The sequence below is a fragment of the Sturnus vulgaris genome, chromosome 9, assembly GCF_052056855.1.
Source record: "Sturnus vulgaris isolate bStuVul1 chromosome 9, bStuVul1.hap1, whole genome shotgun sequence".
Classification (NCBI taxonomy): domain Eukaryota; kingdom Metazoa; phylum Chordata; class Aves; order Passeriformes; family Sturnidae; genus Sturnus; species Sturnus vulgaris.
The window spans coordinates 3,593,277-3,615,659 of record NC_142251.1 but is presented as its reverse complement, the minus strand read 5'-3'; the positions used below and the strand labels follow the sequence as shown (position 1 = coordinate 3,615,659).

At 42.3% G+C, this 22,383-nt stretch overlaps 2 protein-coding genes and 1 long non-coding RNA gene across 4 annotated transcripts in view; 1 reads left to right on the top strand and 2 right to left on the bottom strand.

Moving 5' to 3' along the window:
- Nucleotides 1-40: 40 nt before the first annotated feature.
- On the bottom strand, nucleotides 41-17,301 carry MYSM1 (Myb like, SWIRM and MPN domains 1). 2 transcript variants are annotated; one of them, XM_088169649.1, is made up of 20 exons: nucleotides 17,193-17,301; nucleotides 15,254-15,329; nucleotides 15,005-15,075; nucleotides 14,661-14,738; nucleotides 14,505-14,531; nucleotides 13,909-13,987; nucleotides 13,320-13,418; nucleotides 11,981-12,735; nucleotides 11,017-11,147; nucleotides 10,085-10,188; nucleotides 9,126-9,203; nucleotides 7,985-8,073; nucleotides 7,611-7,665; nucleotides 7,482-7,532; nucleotides 6,596-6,670; nucleotides 6,147-6,335; nucleotides 5,841-5,973; nucleotides 3,954-4,059; nucleotides 3,777-3,834; nucleotides 41-2,976 (listed from the first exon to the last, which is right to left on the bottom strand). In XM_088169649.1, the coding sequence occupies exons 1-20, from the start codon at nucleotides 17,249-17,251 to the stop codon at nucleotides 2,818-2,820; spliced, it is 2,472 nt and encodes an 823-aa protein (XP_088025775.1). In that variant the 5' UTR covers nucleotides 17,252-17,301; the 3' UTR covers nucleotides 41-2,817. The 2 variants fall into 2 exon arrangements, with proteins under 2 accessions (XP_088025775.1, XP_088025774.1); XM_088169648.1 differs by having other exon boundaries at nucleotides 2,673-2,976; nucleotides 3,777-3,831; nucleotides 17,193-17,284.
- LOC148222778 (uncharacterized) overlaps nucleotides 17,288-22,383 on the top strand; it is a 21,294-nt gene continuing 16,198 nt past the window's right edge. The window contains exon 1 of the long non-coding RNA XR_015805323.1: nucleotides 17,288-17,349. This is a non-coding gene — a long non-coding RNA (uncharacterized LOC148222778). The remainder of the gene's footprint in view (nucleotides 17,350-22,383) is intronic.
- On the bottom strand, nucleotides 18,628-21,572 carry LOC106849805 (CARD- and ANK-domain containing inflammasome adapter protein-like). Its single transcript, XM_014870672.2, has one exon. It carries the CDS (start codon nucleotides 21,463-21,465, stop codon nucleotides 19,198-19,200), a length of 2,268 nt encoding a protein of 755 aa, XP_014726158.2. The 5' UTR covers nucleotides 21,466-21,572; the 3' UTR covers nucleotides 18,628-19,197.

Sequence of the window (22,383 nt, the reverse complement as noted above, 5' to 3'; positions counted from 1 at the left end):
GGGCTGGGAGACAAGGAGCTGTTACAAATACAGACACATCTTTCAGGGTATTGCATGTACAGTCTTTATTAGTAGACTCTTGTCTATCATCAGTCAGAAATAGCAGAGAAGCAAGCAAAGGAAAAAAGTACTGAATATCAATGGCAACAGCATTCACTTTTTACTTGGTTATGGATTTTAGTTTTTTCAACTGAATTCTTTTGGCAAGCTGGTTAGTTTAAAAAAAATTAAAATAGGGGTGTTCCATCCCCTTGCACACAAGATCTGCATCCCTGTGAGGCAGCACTGCTGGTAACCCGGAGAGAAAAACATGATTGAGCCAACAAATACCCATAGGGATATTTACCAGGAGTGCTATCTTGGGCGGGGGGGAGTGTTTGTGTTTATTTTGTGGGTTTTATGTTCATTTATTTTTTCCTTTTCTAACCTGTTGAATTCCAGTTTTAACTGTATCATCCTACTCACTACTCAACAATTTCTCATGTCCTGAGCAACAACTTGGTAAGGTGTAACATTAGTCCAAAGGAAAGGAACAGCAGATTAGTCCACACAGGTCCACTGAAACAAAAACTGGATGGGAAAAAGAAGCTTTATAATATAAAATTTTCATGCCCAAAATGTGTTTGGTAGAACTGGTATATTAGTCAAACAGATTTTTATTTCCTGGGAAGCATGCAACTTCCAAACTCATATCATTAACCACTCCGTGAAACTAAATGATGAAAAGTAAGTTAGTTTATTTTCTTATCCTGGCTTCTGTCAACAAAATCATTACTGTGCTCTTTCCAATTCCTATAGAATTATGTGTGCTAGACTGGATCCTGATGGTACAAGCATTTTATTTTCTCCCACACCACCCTGCAACAAACACTTGGAATTCTGGAGCCTTTTTGAGCACGTCAAAGGCTCTATCGTGCCCCATATCCTCAGAAAAGTCACTTCAGAAGTCTGGGTTACTCAAAAACTTCCTTTTGTAACACCACTGTTAAACACAATAACACAACTGTGTGACTTAACCCCAGTGATCATTAGGGAGGGAAGCAGCCAGGACATTGTTACCACTCCTGGGTAACCCTGACTGAGAAGGAGGAGTGCTCTCCCACCTGGAGTGTAGCCTAGCCAGGCATCCAGGAATCCATGCAATAGTGGCTGTCAGGAAGCCACAAAGATGAGAGTTTACAGTAAATGCAGACTGAGTCAACAGGCCAGAGAGAGATGGATACACCAAGTGGGAAATTACACACAGCAGTGGGACTTAAGCTGTGCACCAGCACATCTGAACACAGAGAGCTCACAACACCCACCAGTACTTTTGAGTCCACAGCTCTTAAATGTGGGAAAATCAGTGAGTTTCACGGGCTCACATTTTCATTTGACCAGGTTCTGCTCCTGCCCCTCCTGACAGAAAGAGACTCAAGATGCCTGATAAAAATATTCCTGTGAAGGAGTTCCCTCCTTGGGATACAACTCTATGATTTTAAAGCTTTTCAAACTCTTTATACAAACAAAAAGTTGAAACATATAAAATCTTAGAATTCCATTTATGTTATGTAGAACTATATATATATACACTCACATATTTTCTTATAATAAAAATTGGGTCCATTGTCTCCCCTCTAGATATAAACTCAAAGTCTTGCTTGAGACTTGCAAATATATTTTAGATCTCTCTGAGAAACTCTGCCAAGATAAACATCTGTGAATAGTAATACCTGTAGACAAGTCAAGTTTCCTTAGTATTTAGAAAGCCACATTTAAAGCACATTTTTTCTAAAAAGATTCACAGTGATACAGCTCATGAAACATTTCAAAGTTGCAATCAGGAAACTCCTCAATCAAGATCAATCTGTGACTGATTCATCTAAATATATACCTGTATGAAATCATAACTGAGGAACTGATATAAACAAGTGTTATTCTATTGAACTGTACATTATAGAGAAGACTCTGAATATAAAAGTGGGGATTTTTTTTTTCTTCAGAAACACAAACCTTTTCCTGCTCGTTGCACTCAGTTTGCCATCAATCAGGAGCTCTTGTTTCCACAGGAAACAGTGGCAATTAGAAGTGGACAAACCACAATGATCTGGAGAACAACATAAAACCTCCCTGTAGAATGGAAGGTCAGAAAGAGGCAACCTGTAGTAAGACAGGAGTTATCATTTCCACTGGAAACAAGCACAGCCACTACTGAGGAGTCATGAAACTCATCAGCTTTTTCTCCCCAGTATAGAAGCAGGATGGAAAAGAATGTGCCAAAAAGCTACTTGACCATCAGAATCAGTGGGGAAAAGCAGTAAGAAAAATAATAGTAAAAAAAGAAATTGGATGATGTATTTTGCTAGAACTGGATGAAACTTCTTACCAGACACCAGTCTGAGCTACAAAACTCCCATTTCAGTTAAGTTTCCCTTTTGTGACCTCATTCAAACTTACACTCTCTAAAGCAAAGGAGCAAATTCATTCTGAATTAGAGGTGCACGTGCAGATAAAAACATTAGAGAAAATTGCCAAACTGAAAGACCTGAGAGAGGACAAACTCCCCTTGAAGGCTGATGCACAGCATTCTTGACAGACAGGATGTCCTCCTTCCCAACCATCAGGCTGGTCAATCATTAACTCCATGGCACTCATTAGTATTAAGCATTCCTTGGGCACACAAGTCACACACATTAGGAGTTTTCAAAGTGTTTTTAAACCACAACATGACACTGTATTCCTAACAGTCACTATTAAAATGGATAACAATTCTGAAAGGGTTGACATAATGGAGAGGAGGGGAAGAAATTAAAAAATAAAATGAAAATTCCAAGGCCATCACACCGGCAATTCATGTGAATGTTCGTTCTCACTTCCTTCAGCTTTTTTTTCACTCTTGTATGTGGAAAGGAATAAGTTTTCTATCTGAGTCAAGAACTCTTCAGCAATGAGGCAGTTTGTTACCTTGCCCAAAGTCTTCCTCATGCACTCCAAAAGCTAGGCAAAAGAAAAGGAAATATTTTAAATTGTCACTTTTCCTCTCTTTTATCTGGTAAGTATTGAAAAGGCATTTTTATTTATTTATTTAGGATGAACATTACAAAAAGTGTTTGTACATTATAAATTTAAAAGGAACAGGGTGATCTAAACCCAAGTCTTTAAAACCAATTACCCAACGACTAAATTTCAGAGCATTCTACCAACTCAAGTTCATATTTACATTTTACATATTTACATGCATTGAGAGGAAAGAAAAAGATTCGATGTGTGCAATTACTGTGTGCAACTTTTCTGTTTATGTCTTTTGCTTTGGGCAGAGTTTGTGTCTTGTTTGTGCAATAATGGTACAGCTGCCACTAGTCAGAGCTCCAAAGCAGTGACTACACTGACTGGAAAATTAAAGTTTCTACTTATCCATGATAAACATGGCACAGCATTATTTTACTGATGGAACAAAGGACCAGGAAGGCCAAATCTGCTCTTGAGACATGTGCAGGTCTTGACACCAAAAGCACACAAAATGCTGAGGAGAGGCCTGAGTAATTGATTGCCATTAATTCCTCTCCAAACTGAGGGTTAAACCTGGTGTCTGCACATAACCACATAACCTCCTCTCTCAGAGGAGGATCTTTATTTTCATTGTCTTATAAATAAATAAGCTGTGCCACAGAAACAATTTATTATCATTAATTTACGTCTCTGATTTCTGCAAGTGTAACTCGAGGTTACTCTGACATGAAACAAATTTGCATTTTAAAAAACATCTAACATTAAAAAGTTAAGAGAAGAAAACTTACTTTCTGCAAACAAGTCAGGTCAGAATCTCTATGAAAAATTTTATCCATGGGGACACTGCTGTTGGAAGAAAAACAAACAGGAGTGCTGGAGAAAGCAGCCACAGGTCTCGACTGAAACATAACAGTAAATGTATAAAAATTCCAACCTGGCTGTTTGTAACAGAAGGGGACACATACCTGTGGCAAAATCTGTATTTCTCAATTATCCACCTTGTTTTTTCAAATATTAATTCCCACTGAGGTTCCTCCAACATCTGCTCCATTTCAAATTTGTAGGGCAGGCCTGCAATCAATTGAAGATCATTATTCAGTGTTTCTGCTACACTCCACTGTTCTTTTCCTGTTTAGTTTAGGTGCAATCCCTTCCTTCCCCATAACTGCTCCTCATTTATTACTGACTGCAGAAGCCTGTAGTTCTGTCACTTGACAACATTAAGGAGGTTAAAGGATGACGTGTTTTTGGATTCCAAATTTAAGTCTGGTGGGAGTAGGAACAAATCTGTTCTGCTCCCTGCCCTTGCCAATTCTCATTCCATATGGAAGGACACAGAAATCTACAACAAACTCAACAATGGAAAAATGAATTGAGTGTTTCTAACTTGGTTGCACTTTTGTAGTCTAAGAGTTATATAGTTATTAAATTAATAAAAAAGGTTTGGTTTTTCAGTATGAATGGGATGATGGTGAAGTGCTGACTTTTGTTTTCAATTTCAAAGGAATTTTGCTCAGAAATGAAGAAATTCTAGTTCACTGCAGGTGGGGGAAGAGAATTCTAGAAAATATTCTAAAAAATCATCAGAAAGTTATTTGCAGAACACAATTTGTTTGCCAAAAATCAGGGAGAAGAAACTGTACATTTCAGTAAATCATTTCCAAAGAGCCAAAGGAGATGGCATTTTGTAAAACCTTCATTTCAGGAGCCAAACAGAAATCTGAAATCCTCTGAAAGAAAATGTACATGACTACAAAAACATCCTACTTCTCAGGGCAATAGTTTGTCAGTATTTTAACTCCCCCTCACAAGGGTGGGATGTGTGGGAAAAGAGGATAAAAGTGCAGGAGTCTCAGTGTGGTAAACAGGAACTGGGCCACAGCTGTGGCCACAGCTCCCCCTGCTCCCCCAGGACTGTGCAGTGAGGCTCCAGGCAGATGGGCTCCCTTGTCTGCTTGCACAGGAAAAAACAGAGGGAACTGTGGGCTCACAAGGCCTTGGCCACTGCTGTGCCAAGAGAACTGGAAACCTTGGAGTGTGGATGCAAAAATCAGGACTCTATAAATAGAGGGAGGAGGAGAATGGGCAGCTACCAGAACCATCTACTGTTATCAGGGGAATTTTCCTCAAATCCGTGTCAGGAAAAGAGCAGAAGATCTGATTGTCACTTGCAATACAGCAAATTTTATGTGGCATGTCCTTAACTGTTCAGGAAAGGAAAAGATTCTGTTTTCATGAAATGCCAGTGGTATTTTTAATCAGGAATTTGTTCCCTTAGGTGGAGGCTCATGCCAGCTCCATTTCAGCTTTCATGCCTTGTGTTCCCCCAGCACATTTATTTGATCCTTGACCTTTTGAATGCCACGTTACTCAAAAATTAAGGATTTTTGGCCACTATAGCAGCCAATTCTTCACTATCTACTTTTGTCTTCTCGAGCAGAGAAACTGTTCAGAATGTTGTAATGCAGCAAAGGCCAAGTAAGACAAGGGAAGCAGTTTCTAAGCTGTTCACATAGATTCTCTATGTAAGTAACAGGGACCTGTGTCCCAACCCTTTCACTTCTTTCAGGAATTTTGGGAACTATAAACACAGAAGATCAATCTTGTATGTATTTATACTTGTATGTATTCCTGTCCTGACAACACAGACAACCCACAGGTTTATTCTCTCAGTGAAATTCCTGGGTTTATCCACACATTACCATTATAAATGACACCATTCATACAATGCCATCATATTACCAATATAAATACATAAATACCGATTTCTCAGGTTTAAAACCAGACATCTTCCCCTTAACACCCAAAAGGAAAAGGAGAATTAAGACCCTGGATTAACCAGGGGTACTTACGATAGGAACCATCAGAACTGATCTCGTCACTAATGACCAGACAGGTGATCTGGGAATAGGGGAGAGGATTATTCCTGTTGTAAGGGCTTATGATCATCCCGATGAACATGGCACCACCCCTGGAGAAATAGCTCTAAAAAACACCAAAAACACCACATACAAAAATCCAGTCTTATTCAGAACAGCAGTGCTAAAACCCAAAGAAAAGCTTTTATATCGATTTTTGCTGAGCTGATGTACAACACATTGGTGCAGCAGTGAATTCCCCTGTAGGGCTGTGGGGGTTTTGCTGTGTCTGTGCTGTACCTGGTACTTGGCCTGCGTGTCGATGTCGCGGATGGAGGGGTTGGGGTCGAAGGCGGGGTGTGAGTGGTACCAGCCGATCACCTGGAAGCCCCTGGCTGCCAGCGACTCCGACGCCTGCGTCTGGGACACCGGGTCCATCTCGCACTGCAGGCCTGTGCTCAGGCTGTTGCACGGCTCTGCTGCACACACCTGGGGAAAGAAGCTCCAGCTGCATCAGTGCAAGGAACCTCCAGCAGTTACAGAAAACTACCAGAGTTTTAAGAGTCATTTACCAAATCTTCCTCATGATGCAGTTAACACTTGAATGTAAGCTTAACTCTGGTATTTCAAGACTACAGTAATGAACTTCAACTTTAATATATTAAATTAGTTGTTTTTAGAAATAAGTTACAGCTATTCAAATTAAAACTATGATTATTTCAGTTTTAATATTATAGAGAAACACTTACTTCCACAATTTTACCAGCTTCAGAGTACCTTCCACCGAGCAGTCCAATCACTTCTGCCAGAGACACATGAGCGTGCTGGAATGAAATCAAACAAGTGGGAAAGTCCAAGTTGTGGGATTGCTCACTAGGCATTGACTTCTCAAGGACACGTAGAAGGAAAACTCAAGACAACTCAAGACTCTCAAATACCCAGTACTTCCAGTTAAAGCAAACAGAAAAGATTAAATTTGCTTATTATATACACACCACAGATGTAGTGCAAAGGTAGAACACTTGCATACACGAGGCAATGCTGGCTTCAAAATCTGCAGCCTGGGTAGTGCTGAACAACTGCACACATTTTGGTACAGCCTGTTATTCTTGAAAATACCCACACATTGCTTTGCAAACACAAAATCAATTCCCAGACTGGGAGAAAATGAAGCCATAGATTTCAGAAGGGCAGTCTGTTTCAGCAAGTAGCTTTAAGCAAATTAGATTTAAGTATGACAGAGTGTAGTAAAGCTCTCAGTAAAGTAGCAAAGCTCTTACTTGTTTTTCTAGAAGGTCAATAGTTGTACATTAAGCACAATACAAAACCTATTCATTTTAGGGGTTTTATTTAATCCTAGATTCTCACTTGTAGGTCTGACTGGAAAGAATCAGAATGGTTTGGGTTGGAAGGAACCTTAATGATTATCTCATTATTCTCCTGTCACAGGCAGGACACCTTCCATTAGAACAGGTTGTTCAGAGCTCCACCCAACCTGGCCTTGAACAGTTCCAGGGATGGGGCAGCCACAGCTTCTCTATTTCCTTGGTCTTGTTAGGTTGCTCATTAAAAAAAAAGAACCAAACCCACAGCATACACATCACAGCTTTTTGAAAGACAAAACTTAATGCTCACCAAATCCATTATTAGAAGTGCTTCAGAAGACACTTTCACCTGAAAGGGTTCCTGAAAGGATGAACACAATTGTAAGAAAAGTAACCCAAGCAATGGAGCCTCCTTGGTAATTCACTCAGAGGTACATACCTGCTTTTCTTCCGTGAACAAGCAGCATGGTATCAGCTGAAAGGGATCAAAGGAACTATAAAATGAAAGAAAATTTCTCTAAAGATGTAGGACAGCCAGGAAACTTTTCAAGTTTCCCACTGTCTCCTTGGCAGAGGAGGAATAACCTTGTTTTCTTCACTGCATTGTCTCGTCCCACATTAGGATGACTTCCACCAAATACAGAAATGTCACCTCCTACACCCCTGAATTCCAACACAGAACATCTGAAATGCATCCCTGCTATTTCAGACCAGGATACACATTCATGCTGTGCAGGGTTCCAGCCTGACACTACACAGGACATTTGTTCCATTTCTAGCAGATCTATGTTTGAACACGATGCAATCAAATACCTTTTGATTTGTCTCGAACCTTTAGAAGATTTTGCAGGTTTCAGTTTTTCTTCCTCTCTCCTTCTTGCTAGTTCTTCAGCTGAGAGATGCTGAAAAGATTTTTTTTTTAATTGAATGTTTCAGTGTCTGAAGTGCTTTTTCAGCCCTGATTGCAAAACCAGCCCAGAATAAATTCTTTATATCCCTGCCCTCTTAATATAATTTGGGTATTACAAGACTATTTAAGATAGAGGCAACAGCCATGGCAGAACCAAGAAGTGTGGAAAGAATGACAACCTGAGATCAAGTCCACAAGATGCTTGATAAGAAAATTCTCTCACTCTCCAAATCATTCAAATTCAGTAAAATCACAGCCCATATCACAAACCAGGTGTAAATCCAGGTGTGACAATCTGCCATTACAAACCACAGCCAGAATTCATCATGTCCCCTCCTTAGCGATGAATGTTCTCAACCTTTATTTCCATCCAAATATGTATTTTCCACGAAGTGTTGGAATTATTAACCCACAGGTACTCAAAAATACATAAGGCATGATACCATTATGGAAGTAACTGTTACAGGTAATTACTGGAAGGTTGAAAATTAAGGTTTTCTATACCAGAAAATTGGATGTTTACAGTTCTTCACTTTCCATGTGATTTGTAATTGTAGGAACAGACATATATTTTCTTCCCAATTCTCCCATAAAATATTTAACCTTGTATGAATTTTTTAAGCACTTAATAAGCCACAGTATTACTGGGCATATTGCTAGTAGCAGAAATTAATATTAGGAACTCATTATCACCTACATAATGAGCACAAGGAAGCCATACGGGACTGAAAAAATAACATTTAAATGTTATTCTCCCATCTCCTATCGTTACCCTAAAGGCACTTAACTGAAAGCAATGGGTCATGAAATCTCCTACAAGACAAGGCAGAGTTCTGTGGGCATAAAACCCCTGTGCAAACCCCAAATGCAGCTGGATTTATCAGCATGAAGATGAACCAGCTGCTGCAGTACTTTCAAATTACACATCCACTAGACAGGTTAAGTCCCTACGACACAACTGTTCCCTTGTCTGAGGCAACAGCACCTGCCAGCAATTAGCAAGAATTGATGATTTAAGGTAAGTTGAAAGCACAGGAGGTTTACCTCAAATGTCTGTCCTTCCAAATCCTTTGCATCACACCAGTTTCCCCAAGGGTCCCGCACTCGCCGTCTTCTCGTGCGCTGAGGCAAGAAACCACCGTGAGTCAAAGCTCTCACCCTGAAAAAACTGCATTTCCTGCATCTAGGCAGCCACAAGGGCCAAAAGGTCACAGTCCCAGGAATGGCACTGACACTCCAACACGGCCCCAGAAAACAAAGAACACTCTGGATTTCTGTAGAATTAAGCAGTTCACAATCTGTCACGAATTATCATCAGTCAAGTTTGTGGGGTTTAAGGCTGTAAAGCCTGTTAGTGCTCCATGGAATATCAGCACCCCTGACAGCAACAGGGCACTGATACCTAACTCTGAATTAATGCTCAGACAACACAAAAAGCTATAAACTCAGTGTGTTTACATTTAGTGTATGCTACAGTTCTTTACATTTCAATTTATTATTTTTGAAGTGGGATTGATTTAATTTTCCTCTCATCAACTGATTTACTTTGCTGCGAAGTGTTTAAAAATGCTACATTAGGTGTGAATATAAAAATTAACTCTGACAAGCCTTGGTAATTCATGCAGTTATAAATGAGTTACTGCTGCATTTAATTGTGTGCATAGGGCTCTCAGTAAGCCATAGCATATACCTACTGTATTTAACAGTTGAAATGCAAGCAACTTAATCACACACAAATGCAGTTCACTATTTTGTGGCTAATAAATTATGGAGAGGTGGGGAGGAGGGGGTTCAGGCTGCAGGGACAGCTGGAGTGAAGTGAGAGTGAGTGGAGTGAGTGGGTGAGTGGGTGTGAGACACCTGCACCAACACTGACACCTGAATCACAGAGCACTCTAAGGAAACTGCAACCTGAGCGAGAGGAGAAATTCCCTGAGGTGCCCTGGCTGGGGAATGCGGGCTGGGAGGATTCTCCCACTGTCTGTGCTGCCCCCAGGCTGTACCATGGACTGCAGGCGCTGGGCCAGCTGATAGGCTTCCACCGTGTCCTTGGCCTCCCTGCAGCGGCTCCGGTCGGCGGGCTGGGGGCGGTTGTACACGGCCTGTTCTGCGGGACACACAGGGGACAATTCCCGTGTCAGCAGAGCTCAGGGCACTCAGCACTGCCACACACAGCAATGACATGGGTAAGGGACAACAGCAAATGGCACAGGGAGAAAGCAAAAAACCCTCCCAGTAAAGCCATAATTCTGAGTGATGATGTAGCCCTCTCCCACTACACCTTTATAACAACAAAACCTCCTAATTAATTTTTAATAACTTATATTAATTAATTTTCAATAACTCTACTTCCGACAAAATGCAATTGCAGGACATTGCTCCTCTCCTAGGTGGCTGTCATTCAGCTTGGGACCAAAATTAAGAGCCTCTAAAACAATGTAAAGTTACAGGTGCATATTCACTTTTAACAGGTCACCTAATTTTAACACCTGAATTGTTTAAAAACTAGCCCCGAGGATAAAGGCATTGGTGTTTATTTAGGAAATAGTTATAATTTAGTGTGGGAAAAGAAAGAATTACTTGAATTCTGCTTAATAAGAAGGAAGGCAGAATTTCAGACACAGCTGGTTTCAGGACACACAGAAAAGCATGAAACAAAACAAACATCCCACTAACTGGTGTGTGGTTAAACACAGGAAAGGGAAATAGAAAGAAAAATATAAGGTTTTGTGTAAACCCAGAATTCTTAATCCTGTTAATAGGTTACAAGCTCCCCTAGGTTTTCCTTGGGAAAGGGCCTTCCTAGCAAGAATGAATCTGCATTCTGTGTGAGCAGCACACCCTAACACTGGGCAGTCCTTCAGCACTGCACCAAAAGAGGCTCTCTATTGACTCTAACAGAAATATTAGAAATATACAGATATATTATCTTTACCACAGCCGAAGTTGATTGCCCCTATCAGCTCCAGGTAGGTGTGGATCCGCCCGATGCAGTTGACATCCCCACAGTTCTTCAGGCCTGGACGCACTGAGGTCTTGTTCAGGTATTTGGGTTTACATCTCTCCCTAAAACAAAGCACAGCACCTGGTCAAAGAGCAGAACAAACCACGGGGGGACGAAGGAATTGCATGACTTTAACTGAGGTCCTGTTCTCACTCTCTATGCATTTATTCCTTCCTTTAAACTGATACTGAATCTTCTCAGTTCAACACTTCTCTGGTGTGGAATGGAATTTTAGTCTCTCTTTGCAACTAGAAGCTGTCAGATCACAAGACAACTGAGTGATAACAGAGTTAAACTCAATAATTCTTTCTACTTCAAAGCAAGCACAAACCAAAACTGGCAACCAAATTATCTTGAGCCATCTACCATAAGTCACTACATTTCCTTACACTGATTTTTTGGAGATAGAATATAAAATATTTAAGTGTACAAGCACCACTCCAAATTGATTCTTAATCTGAGGCATTCTTTAGGTCCACATCATTTGCTCTAGCACAGATTATTACCTCTTGCTGCCCTTCTGTAAAGGCAGGGCTACAGAATGAATGCCATCAGTTATTTTAAGGAACCATTTATTAAAACCATTCTTATGTATAGGATGGCAAAAACGGCAAGAAAACAGCACAGCCAAAATAAATGCAGCCTGTTCTGGTACAGGACATTCATTTTCTTAATGCTTCAAAGTATTTTCATTGCTCAGCTTCAAGAATGCCAGAGAAAAAATCAGGAAGATGCAAAAGAAGCATTAATAATGAATGCTCTTCACTGGCAAGCTACCATACAATTAATTTCACTCTATTCAGAAGTAAGCTATTAGTGCCCAGTAGTGTTTTAATGACACCAGACCAGGACATCTTAATCACTTATTTCAGTAAAAGAAATTAATGCATCTCACCACTGATCCAAAATATAATTCCTGATTTTCAAATAACGCTCTGGTGTTTTGGCCTGGCGCCCTTCAAAGAATTCAGGAATAGCTTGCTTTTCTTCTTCCAGAATGATGCTTCTGTCAACCTGCACTTCTTGATCAGGTGGCTTCAGCTCCTCTGCTTCCTCTTGATGATCTTCATCCACTTGGCAGGGAGAAGGAAAAAGCAATCCATTCTCAGCCAGGTCTCTTTGCTCCTCACTGAGCTCCTGATCGGTTCCTTGTGCAGTCCCACGACATGTGACTGGTCCACCTTGTTCAGCTTTCTCAACAAAATTATTGCACTGCTGGTAAACCAAATTCACAGATTTATCCCCATTCAGGTGCTGGGAACATGTTGCTGCCACAGCAGGAAATACCAATGCATCCACTGTCTCTGGCCTAGTGTGCTGAGGATCTTCTTTAGGCAAAGCAGTTGCAGTACTGTGGCCAGTAGATGAAAAATCTTGTTCCACATCTCTTTTTTCTTCAACTGGACTTTTTGGGATAACAGATGATTCAGATTTTCCTGTTTCCTGCTGGAAGGCAGGAGTGAGTAGTTCATCCATGTCATCAGTTATGTCCACTTCCTCATCATCTGACAGCTTTTCGATTTTCACTGCATTCAGGTTGGGGTCTGCACGGCCTCTCAAGCTTCCAGGTTCCACCCTCATCTCATCTTCCATAGGAAGGCTGCTCCCACACTGACTTTGCTCTTCTTTTTCTGAATCACCATTTTTTGCCTTAGGAAAACACAAAACATTTTTAGGAGGGAAAAACAAACCAAAACTATCTACCTCCCAAATAATCAGGACTGTTTTATTTGACCATTAGATATTGTGAAGTGTTTCTTCTTCAATTTATCCTTTTAATTTAGTTTAATCCATTGCATTGCAACTGACTTTTACACAGGTATACTTCCGGCCAAGTGTAAATTTACACGTATTTCCAGTCAAAAAAACCTAGAAAGTAGTTATTTATTCTTAAAGCTCATGAAATCTCAGATGAGGCTGAAGCTAAAACTACTACACACAGCAGAAAGAGCTGTGTAGTAGAAAACCAGTATTTTCAGACTAACAGCCAACAGTATAAGGGACCACAATTATACTGCATTTATTTAGTTACACCAGCAATAAAAACAGTGGTCACTAGGAATTGGAGATCAGGTCTGACTTCACATTTAAATCTGCAAATAAGGATATTCCACTTCTCTGAGCATAGGAATGATTCAAGTACCTGTTTTGACAGCAGTGGCCTGAAAAGACAGATTAAAACCAAGCTACCCATTGGAAAACCTTTTTTCCAGCTCCAGGGATGCTCCATTTACCTTGTTCCTGAAGTACTGCCGAGCATAGCTCTTGACTTGCAGCACCGTTCGAGTGCTGATCAATTTGGCAATTTTTGTCCACCTGCGGCCAAATTTCACCTGAAACAACAAAGCACACGGAAGTGACCCAAACTGACATCCCAGACATGGCACTGCATGTGTCAAATGAGTTCAAAACCTCATTATTCATTAAATGCACACACAGTACAGCAAACTCATGGTAAAGAACCTCACTGTTTATATTCTATCAAGACGGAAATTGCATCCAGTAGTAAAAATTACTGTTATTCTTAACTAAAGGATTTTTTTCACTCATTTTGGGCACTCTGTTGCCTGCTATCCCAAGGAATGCTTGTGCTTGGCAAAGCAAACCCTTTTACAATTGGCACAACCATATAATCTCTGCAGACCTTACAATGATAAAGGATTTTACTTTATTACCCAATTTGCCTTCAGAACACACTATACTTCTCACAGTTACTGCAGTACTGGGATTATACAAAATGCTTATTCATGCAACTACTTAACTGTTCAAGAAAAACCCATGGTTTATATATATATATAATATTTTTAATTGAATTAAACTCACCAGTCCTTGTTCAAACAGCTCTTTTTCCTCTGATGTCCACTTCAAGGAGCAGCCAGGTGATTTTGTAGGTGAACGCACCCTGGGAATGCAGGAAGCAGAAATCAGTGCTTTCCTAAATCAGCTATTCTCCAATCCCATCACTCAAGGCACCTTCTGACAGAAGGACTACTCCTCATCTTGGGCAAAACTCAAAGTATTGCTCTAAACATGACCGTGATTCATAAATAAAATACTGAGAATCACATCAGCTTCTCAATCGTGATGGAAGATTCAAGGCAACTCAATATTCATCAGTGATCAATGGCACAGAAATACATCAAAGCAGACAAAACGAAACTTCAGGTAAAAAGGCAACTAGAATTAACAATTTTTTATCATAAGGATCACTGTGCTACCAAAACACTCCCCCCTCCAAAAAAACCACCTGGTTTACTCTAGCCTCATACAACAATATTTCTTTCTGTTGAAAGGTATCTTAAAATAATTTTATATGGCCAAACAAAAGAAACTTTAATTCTTTAAAAATAGTATCTGGCAACTTAACAAAACCAGACACCACACTTAATAATGCAACTCAATCATTAAAATGTACGTACATGACTTTTCCAGTTTTCTTATGCGGGCTGCAAATGCAAGAGTGAAAACAAAAATTAGTAATTGTGCTGCTGGTGCATATCCAGAAAATAACCTTATTTTAGAAGGACTTTTCATTTCTACTCAGCTAACTAAGAATTCTCCCAGACAGATCTTACCTTTTCACAGATCTTTTCTCCACTTCCTTTTGGTTGAGCCATATTTTTTCAGAAAGTGATTTATTAGATAAATAATATCTGAAATAGTCATTAAGTAAATTTTCAAAGCATCAGAGATATTTGTACATGTGAGAATTTTAATATCAGATAAATTACAGTGCATCAGAATTACCCTGCTGTAGAAACAAATGCTGCAGTTTCTACAGCAGGATTTCTGCACTCTACCCCGAAGTTGACAGGGCTTCAGTCACCTTAAAAGGGAAAGATTTGTCCAGTTCTTTTGGAAATAGGAAGTTTTCTAACATTCTACAGGAAAACATAAAACCAAATCAGCAAAAGGATACTCTTCTTCCAGCAACATCTTCTCAATGACAGCCCTGTTCTCTTCACTAATGCTGCTGTCCAATGTCCAGGGCTGCAAACAACAAAAATACATTTTAATACCTGTACTTGAGTACTAACAATAAATAGTTTCTAAAAGTAAGGAAGAAGCACTGGTTAAAAACCTAAAAGAGTATGTACATGGAGTGACGCAAGAACACAGAAGCTCTGATAACCTTGCTAAAAGCAGCATTGATTAAAAAAATACTCACAAGACTGTTGCCAGTTCTCCAAGATGAATCAAGATAGTGATCCTGCAGCAGGCTTGATGCTGTGTTTTCATCATCTCTGAAAGAGACTCCATGTTCAGAACCATTGTATTTTTAATACTGAATGTCATCGTATGATCTCCACTTAACATTTCTACATCTTACCCTCAATAAAGTAAAAGCAATTTATTGTAAATACAAACTGCTTTTCCTGTTGAGAAGAGCTCCTACTTGCACAAGGTCTAATAGAATCCTGTCATATAGGGTTGTTATAACCATAGAATAAAATCCTGGAATGGTTTGGTTGGAAGATCATCTCATTCCAACCCCCTGCCATGGACAGGGACATCTCCCACTAGACCAGGTTGCTCCAAGCCCTGTCCAGCCTGGCCAGGGCTCACCACTCTTACAGGAAAGAGTTTCTTCCCAATATTTAATCTTGTGCTCATACAGACTTCATCCAGTTTATATTTAATCTTTTCTGTAAATAATTATTAATTAGAGACCTGTCACTGATTAACATCATTGATCAACTTCCTTTTATTTTCATGCAGCATAAGATCTCCTTGGTAATTTGTGTAATTACTTATTTTCAAAAATCTTTACTTCCACTACATTCACTCTTGTCTAAAGACTAATTAGCCCTATATTCCCTGCAGAGCTACTAAATTAAACTCACCTACTGCTCTGAACTGCTTTGTGCAGCACTTCAAACACCTCTTCATAGGATAAAGGATCAGAATGAGTCTCCATGTCCAGAGATCAATCCAACTCCTGCTTCTTTTTGAGCACACCCAGGAGAGGGTGGGATCAAGAGCCCCCCTTGCCAGCAGCCTGTCTGCAGCAGTGGCAGGGGCTACCTGAGGGCAGTGTGTCTCTGCTACAAACCTCTCATTCTCTCCCAACACCTGCAAGTGCTCAATTTGAGGCATTACAGTCACTGCCTACTCACTTCAGCATCTCTTATCTGTGAATTTGCTGAAGCTCAGAAAGCCAACAGAACTGGGCTGCTTCAAAAGCAACGTGGCCAGCAAGGCTTTGCTCTGGTGAGACCTCACCTGGAGTGAGGTGCTGCATCCAGCTCTGGGGTCCCCAACATAAGAAGGCCATGGAAGTGTTGGAGCAAGTCCAGAGGAAGCCACGATGTTGGTAAGAGCACTGGAGCACCTCCCCTACAAAGACAGGCTGGGAGAGCTGGGGCTGTTCAGCCTGGAGAAGAAAAGGTTGTGTGGAGACCTGATAGCAAAAGGGCTACAGGGAAACTGGAGAGGGACTCTTCTCAGGAACTGTAGCAATAGAGGGAAAAATTAGGCTAGATGTTAGGAAGAAATTCTTTACTTGAGGATGGTCATGCCCTGGCATAGGTTGCCCAGGGAGATTGTGGATACCCCAGCCCTGGCAGCATTCAAAGCTAGATTTTATAAAGCCTTGAGCAACTTGATCTAGTGGGAGATAACCCTATTCATGGCAGACGGTTGGGATTAGAAGATCTTTAAGGTCCCTTCCAATCCTTAATATTCAGTGAACCCGTTTTCTGCACCTCCCTCCCAGCGTTCAGCTTTCTGAGCCTCCCTGCCTCCGCGGGCTCCGTAGCACAGTTACACAACCCAGCTCCTTCTCCATGGGTATTTTAAGGATTCTCCCAGCAGCCTCGCAGCGCTGTTCCGGGCTCTGGGGGATGCCATGACGGCGGTTCCGCGTTCTCCTCACCCCAGCGCTATCACAGCCCCGTTCTCAGTGCCCTTCCCGACGATGCCCCACACCGGCGCTGCCCTCTCTCCACGGGCACTCCGTGACACTCCAAGGTCTCTCCCGAGCAGCAGGAAGCGCCCGGCGCGGGCCGCCCCCTCAGGAGCGGCTCTCCCCTCACGACCCCCGCCCACCCCGGGGGGACGAGACGCGCTGGCCGAGTCTCAGCGGGACCCCCGCGCCCCTCACTCACCCCGGCGCGGCCGCAGGGTCCCCCTCGATATCCACCTCAGGCTCCTCCGCCGCCGCCATGACAGCGGGCCCGGCGCTATCGCAGGAAGGGGCGGCGCGGAGATGGGCGGGAGCAGCGCCCCAAGGAGCGGCGCGGCGGAGGCGGAGATGGCGCTGAGGTAGGCGGAGCTCGGGGTGGCCGGGACGGGCGGCGAGCTGAGGGACAGGGCCGGGCTGTGAGGGGACATGGCCGGGAGCTGGGGGGTCATAAGCGGGAACTGGGGGGTCCTGACCGAAACCTGAGGGGTCACGGCCGCACTGAGGAGACATGGCCGCACTGAGGAGACATGGCCGCCACTGAAGAGATATGGCCGGGAGCTGAGGGGACATGGTTGAGACCTGAGGGGTTACAGCCGGATTGAGGGGACATAGTGGGGCGCTGAGGGGACGTGGCCGATAGCTGAGGGGTCACAGCCGGATTGAGGGGACATAGTGGGGCGCTGAGGGGACGTGGCCGATAGCTGAGGGGTCACAGCCGGATTGAGGGGACATGGACGGGAGCTAAGGGGACATGGCAGAGCTGAGAGCGAAGGGGAACGGGGTGACAGTGAGGCGGGGCCTGAGGGGGAGTGCGGGCGGCGGCGATGGGAGGCTGGAGCGCACAGTGGCGAGGGGCACCCTCAGAGATGTGTGCGGGTCTGGGCCCCTCACTGCGAGAAGGACATGGCGGGGCTGGAGGTGTCCAGAGCTGGGGAAGGGCCTGGAGCACAAGTGGGATGAGTGGCTGGGGGGCTTAGCCTGGAGAAAAGGAGACTCAGGGGGGACTTTTCTCTCTCCACGAGTCCCTGTCAGGAGCTGGGTGGGGGGGGTGGGCTCAGCCCCCAGGGAAAAAGGGACAGAACGAGAGGAAATGGCCTCAGGTTGCGCCAGGAGAGGTTTAGATTGGATATTAGGAGAAAATTCTTCACAGAAGAGATTAAACATTGGAATACCATGCCCAGGTTGGTGGTGAAGTCCCCATCCCTGGAGATGTTTAAGAAAGTACTGGATTGGTACTCAGTGCTCTGGTTGACAAGGCGGTCACAGGTTGGACTCGATGATCCTGGAGGTCTTTCCCGTCCTAAATGGTTCTGTGATCCTGTGAGCCTACACAGGCTGTGTGCCCCTATGTCCTTCAAGCATGTGGTCATGTCTGTCCCTTCACCAGGGCATTGCGAGGGTCAAGTTTAAGTGTTGTTTTATCAATAATAAAAAATTGGTTTTAGTCTCATGCATTCTTAAATCCATGTTTTGTTTCATAAGAGGTATTTGGGTGTTTATGGTAACTTGGCTTGTAATCTGAAGTGTAAGGGTTGATTATCATTATATAGGAAGTAACCCCAGGGAATTTTCTGTTGACTCAGAAAGTGTTTATATTTGTGTTTTCATCTCAATACAAGTGTTTTGAACCAAGAAACTCTGTTGCAACCTTTTTATTCTACATATTTTATCTTTGTGCTGGAATGGATTTGAAAGTGAAATTAATAAATGGCAAATGCAATGGTTTTTGTTCTCTCTACTTAAAAATGCAAAATCAAGGCAATGGTATGACAAAAGATAGAAAGAAAAATAATTGTTAATGATTGTTGTAGTCTCAGGAATACCTTGAGGAAATGCAAACATCTTCCTATTCATAATAGACATTTTTTAACTTAAATTTTGATGGCTAAACAATGCCTATCTAAGCTATCCATACAGGCCAATATTCACAGATATATGAAAAGATATTTTCTATCTTTGTCTTGATTTATACTAGAAGAGTTTAAACACAATGTGTTTAAAGCTAGAGCATTTTTAATAGGTCCCAAGTATGGGATTCATAAGAGAAGTTTAGCAGTGTCTTTAAGATTCTTTTTTTCCAAGATCACCTTTGCTAACCTAATTCTGCCAGCTCAAGCATAATTCTCAATCATATTCCATATTAGGACTATTCAAATTCCATTAAAGAGAATTCTGCACTTAAATATAAGTTTTTTTTCTTTACATCTTCATTTTGATATTAACATTTTCTTTCTCAACAGTGTTAAAATTTGAGGCTGGTTTTCAGTCTCATTAGATTCCGCTACTTGCAGTGGAGTCTTTCTGAGGCTGTTCACAGCGAGTAAATTTGCTTTTTCCACTCGTGACCAGTTGAGGAGGGCACTCACAGCACGGAGGTGCCCAGCCCTGCAGGCACAGTGCAGGGCAGTGTCCCTGCTGCCGTCCGAGGCGTTGATGGCAGCCCCGTGGCTCAGGAGGAGATTTATCAGCTCTCCATGTCCATACTCTGCTGCAATATGCAGAGCTGTCTTCCTCCAAACGTTTCTGTCGTCGATATTTTTATTTTTCCCCGAGGCCAGGAGAACTTTTACAATGTCTGTGTTTCCTTTCATGGTGGCATAGTGCAGCGGGGTGCATCCATCCATGTCCTTAGCTCCAGCTCTCCCTTTGTTAGCCAGCAGCACTTCCACGATGCTGAGGTGTCCTCTCAGAGCTGCAGCGTGCAGAGGAGTCTTCTTCTCCTTGTCCTGTGCGTTGGGATCAGCTCTGGCCTTCAGGAGCATCTCTGCCAGTGGTTTGTGTCCCTGCTCAGCAGCCAGATGTAAAGGGGACTTTGCCTGCTTGTCCTGAGCATTAACATGAGCTTTGTGGTGCAGCAGCTGGTGGGCAACCTCAGTGTGACCTCTCAGACTTGCCATGTGCAGGGGAGTAACAAAGTCTTTGGTGACAGCATTAATTCTGGCCCCAGCACTGACTAAAAGGTTGACGAGTGCTCCGTTATTCTGGAGAGCAGCAACGTGGAGCGGGGTTTCCTCGGCTTGGTTCCTGAGGTTTGTGTCCATCCCCTTGCTCAGGAGCAGACCTGCGATGGAAGCAGCCCCAGCCTGCACTGCCAAGTGCAAAGCTGTGTCTGCAGCAGGAGTCCTTATTCCCCAGTTTGCTCCTTTTTCCATTAGAACCTCTGCTGACTCTGCTTTGCCCATTTCACAGGCCAGCAGCAAAGGAGTGTAATGCATTTTGTTGTGGGCATTGGTATCTGTGCCTCTGTCAATTAAAGCTGCTACAACAGTGTGCAGATTCTTCTGTACAGCTCTAAAGAGAGCTGACTCCATTATGTCAGCAGACAGATCTTTAGAATATTCCAGTAGTATTTTGAAGATGGATGGGTGGTTGCTGTTGAAGGCTCTTTCAACCGTGTTGGAATCAACAGTGGCTCCGGCTTCTAGCAGTACTTTTGCAGTGTTTTCAGATCCCTGAGAAACAGCGTAACTGAGAGCAGTCTGTCCCCTCTCATCCCTTCCTTCAGTGGAGGCACCAGCCTCTAAAAGAATTTTGGCCAGGCTGCTCTCATCTCTGAGAGCTGCCAAGTGTAAAAAGTTGTGCTGATTCCTGCAGCTCCTTGCCTCTTCTTCCAGGAGCATCTTCAGTATGTGGCTGTGGTTATTCTCAGCAGCCCAGTGCAGCGCTGTCTTGCCTTCCATATCCAGAGCGTGCATGGAAGCACCGCCTCGGAGAAGCACCTGAACTGCCCCTCCGTGGCCTTTCTCAGCTGCTCTGTGCAGGGCTGTTCTCCCTTTCCTGTCCTTCACACCTGTCCTTGCACCTTTGCTGAGCAAATATTTCATGATGGATAGATGGCCACGAGCAGCTGCAACATGCAGAAGTGTTTCATTGGAAGGGTTTAGCACATTGAGGTCATTATCTTTCAGTGTTTTCTGTAACTCAGGGAGGGAGCCTTTAGCAACTGCAGCAAAGATGTTGACAGCAGCAGGATCTTTTCTAGGCTTTGTTGTCCTTGAAAGTGGAGTTACTTTTCCTTTCTTCTTAATAGCCCCTTTGTGCTTTTTCTCCCCAGTTCTGTCTTTTTTCCCCTGGTGTTGTTCGTTGCTATTTTCAAACCAAACTTTATCTTTTTCAAGTAAATACCCAACCAACTGTCTTCTGGCATCTCCAATGCTTTCATTTACTTCACTGACGTATTTTCTTATCTTGCTGTAAAGTTTTGGCTCCACTTGCTTTAAACATGGATAAAAAAAGAGCCTGCAGGCTCGTTCACCTTGAGAAATGAGTATGTCTAAAACCCGAGAGTTCTTTGCTGTTCGTGTCCTGTAGAAACTCAGGACCAGCTTTTTTTCTGGGGTAAAAATACCATTTTCTATGAGCCAGTGCAGGAGCTGGTCTGGGTCATTTATGCCTTGTACAAGTTCTTCTTTTTTAGTCCTTAGGACTTCAATCGCGTATGGATTTGTAAACAGGCTGCTTGAATGCATGATCATGTTGCTAATCAAAAAATGAATTGAGGTATTGTTTGACAGTAAATAGGAAATAACAAAGCAAGCTCACATAATTTCAGTGATAAATCTTTAGAGAAATCAAAACTCCCTCACCTTTGAGTTTCTAGTTGTTAGAAGTCCTTTGATCTTCTCTCTTCTTCCTTAGCAACGAGTACAGCTTGATAACAAAACAAAAGTCTGTGATATGGAAAGATATTTCACTTGGAATGCTTCTTCCAGATTTTTAATGCATAATTAGGGATTAAAAAAATCCTTTTGTGAATCTGGTATTTGAATAGAAGATAGCTGTTAGTCGAGTTTCTGTGTTCCTCTGGCCAAGCTGGTTCCTAAATGACCAGTCAATTAAACATGACAAAAGAAAATTCACAGCATAGTTACTGTTGCCATGATCACACACCTTGTATGATCTGAAATGAAAGAGTGCACACTGCCAGCTATGCAGGTGAAAACCCTATAATGCAATGAAATAAAAGCATAAAGACCGAGATAAAAATAAACTGTATAAGCAGCTGGTTATAAAAAGTGATCCAGCCTTTCTAATATGAGCTACAACTCTAAAGGTATATTTAAGGCCATTGAGCTTGTCATTCCTGCTCTAACCCAGAGTCTGTCTGGAAGTTAATTCTTTTACATGAGGTGGATCAAGGCGTGTGATTCAGTGTGCAATATTTAAAGTGTAATTAGAGCTTCAAATCTGAGTAGTCTTCCATATGGATGTAGGACCTTGGGATCTAGCTGTAATTAATTTAACTTATTGGTGTTTAAATTCCCCATGGAAGAGAAGGAAATAAAATAGTAATTATCCACACATTTTGAAACCAATTGAGAGAGAAATTGAGATTACAGAGATTGGGAAAATCTGGAGGTAAAATGAGCTGAAAAGCTGAAAGCTTGACCTTA

What these genes read in the sequence shown, in the direction of transcription:
- MYSM1 (XM_088169649.1), bottom strand. Translation starts at nt 17,251, where the DNA reads ATGGCGGCGGCGGAGGAGCCTGAGGTGGATATCGAGGGGGACCCTGCG. An exon ending in TGTTCACGGAAGAAAAGCAG is followed by an intron (nt 7,533 to 7,610) that starts GTATGTACCTCT and finishes TCATCCTTTCAG; the next exon opens with GAACCCTTTCAGGTGAAAGT. An exon ending in CACTTCTAATAATGGATTTG is followed by an intron (nt 6,671 to 7,481) that starts GTGAGCATTAAG and finishes ATTTCATTCCAG; the next exon opens with CACGCTCATGTGTCTCTGGC.
- LOC106849805 (XM_014870672.2), bottom strand. Translation starts at nt 21,465, where the DNA reads ATGATCATGCATTCAAGCAGCCTGTTTACAAATCCATACGCGATTGAA.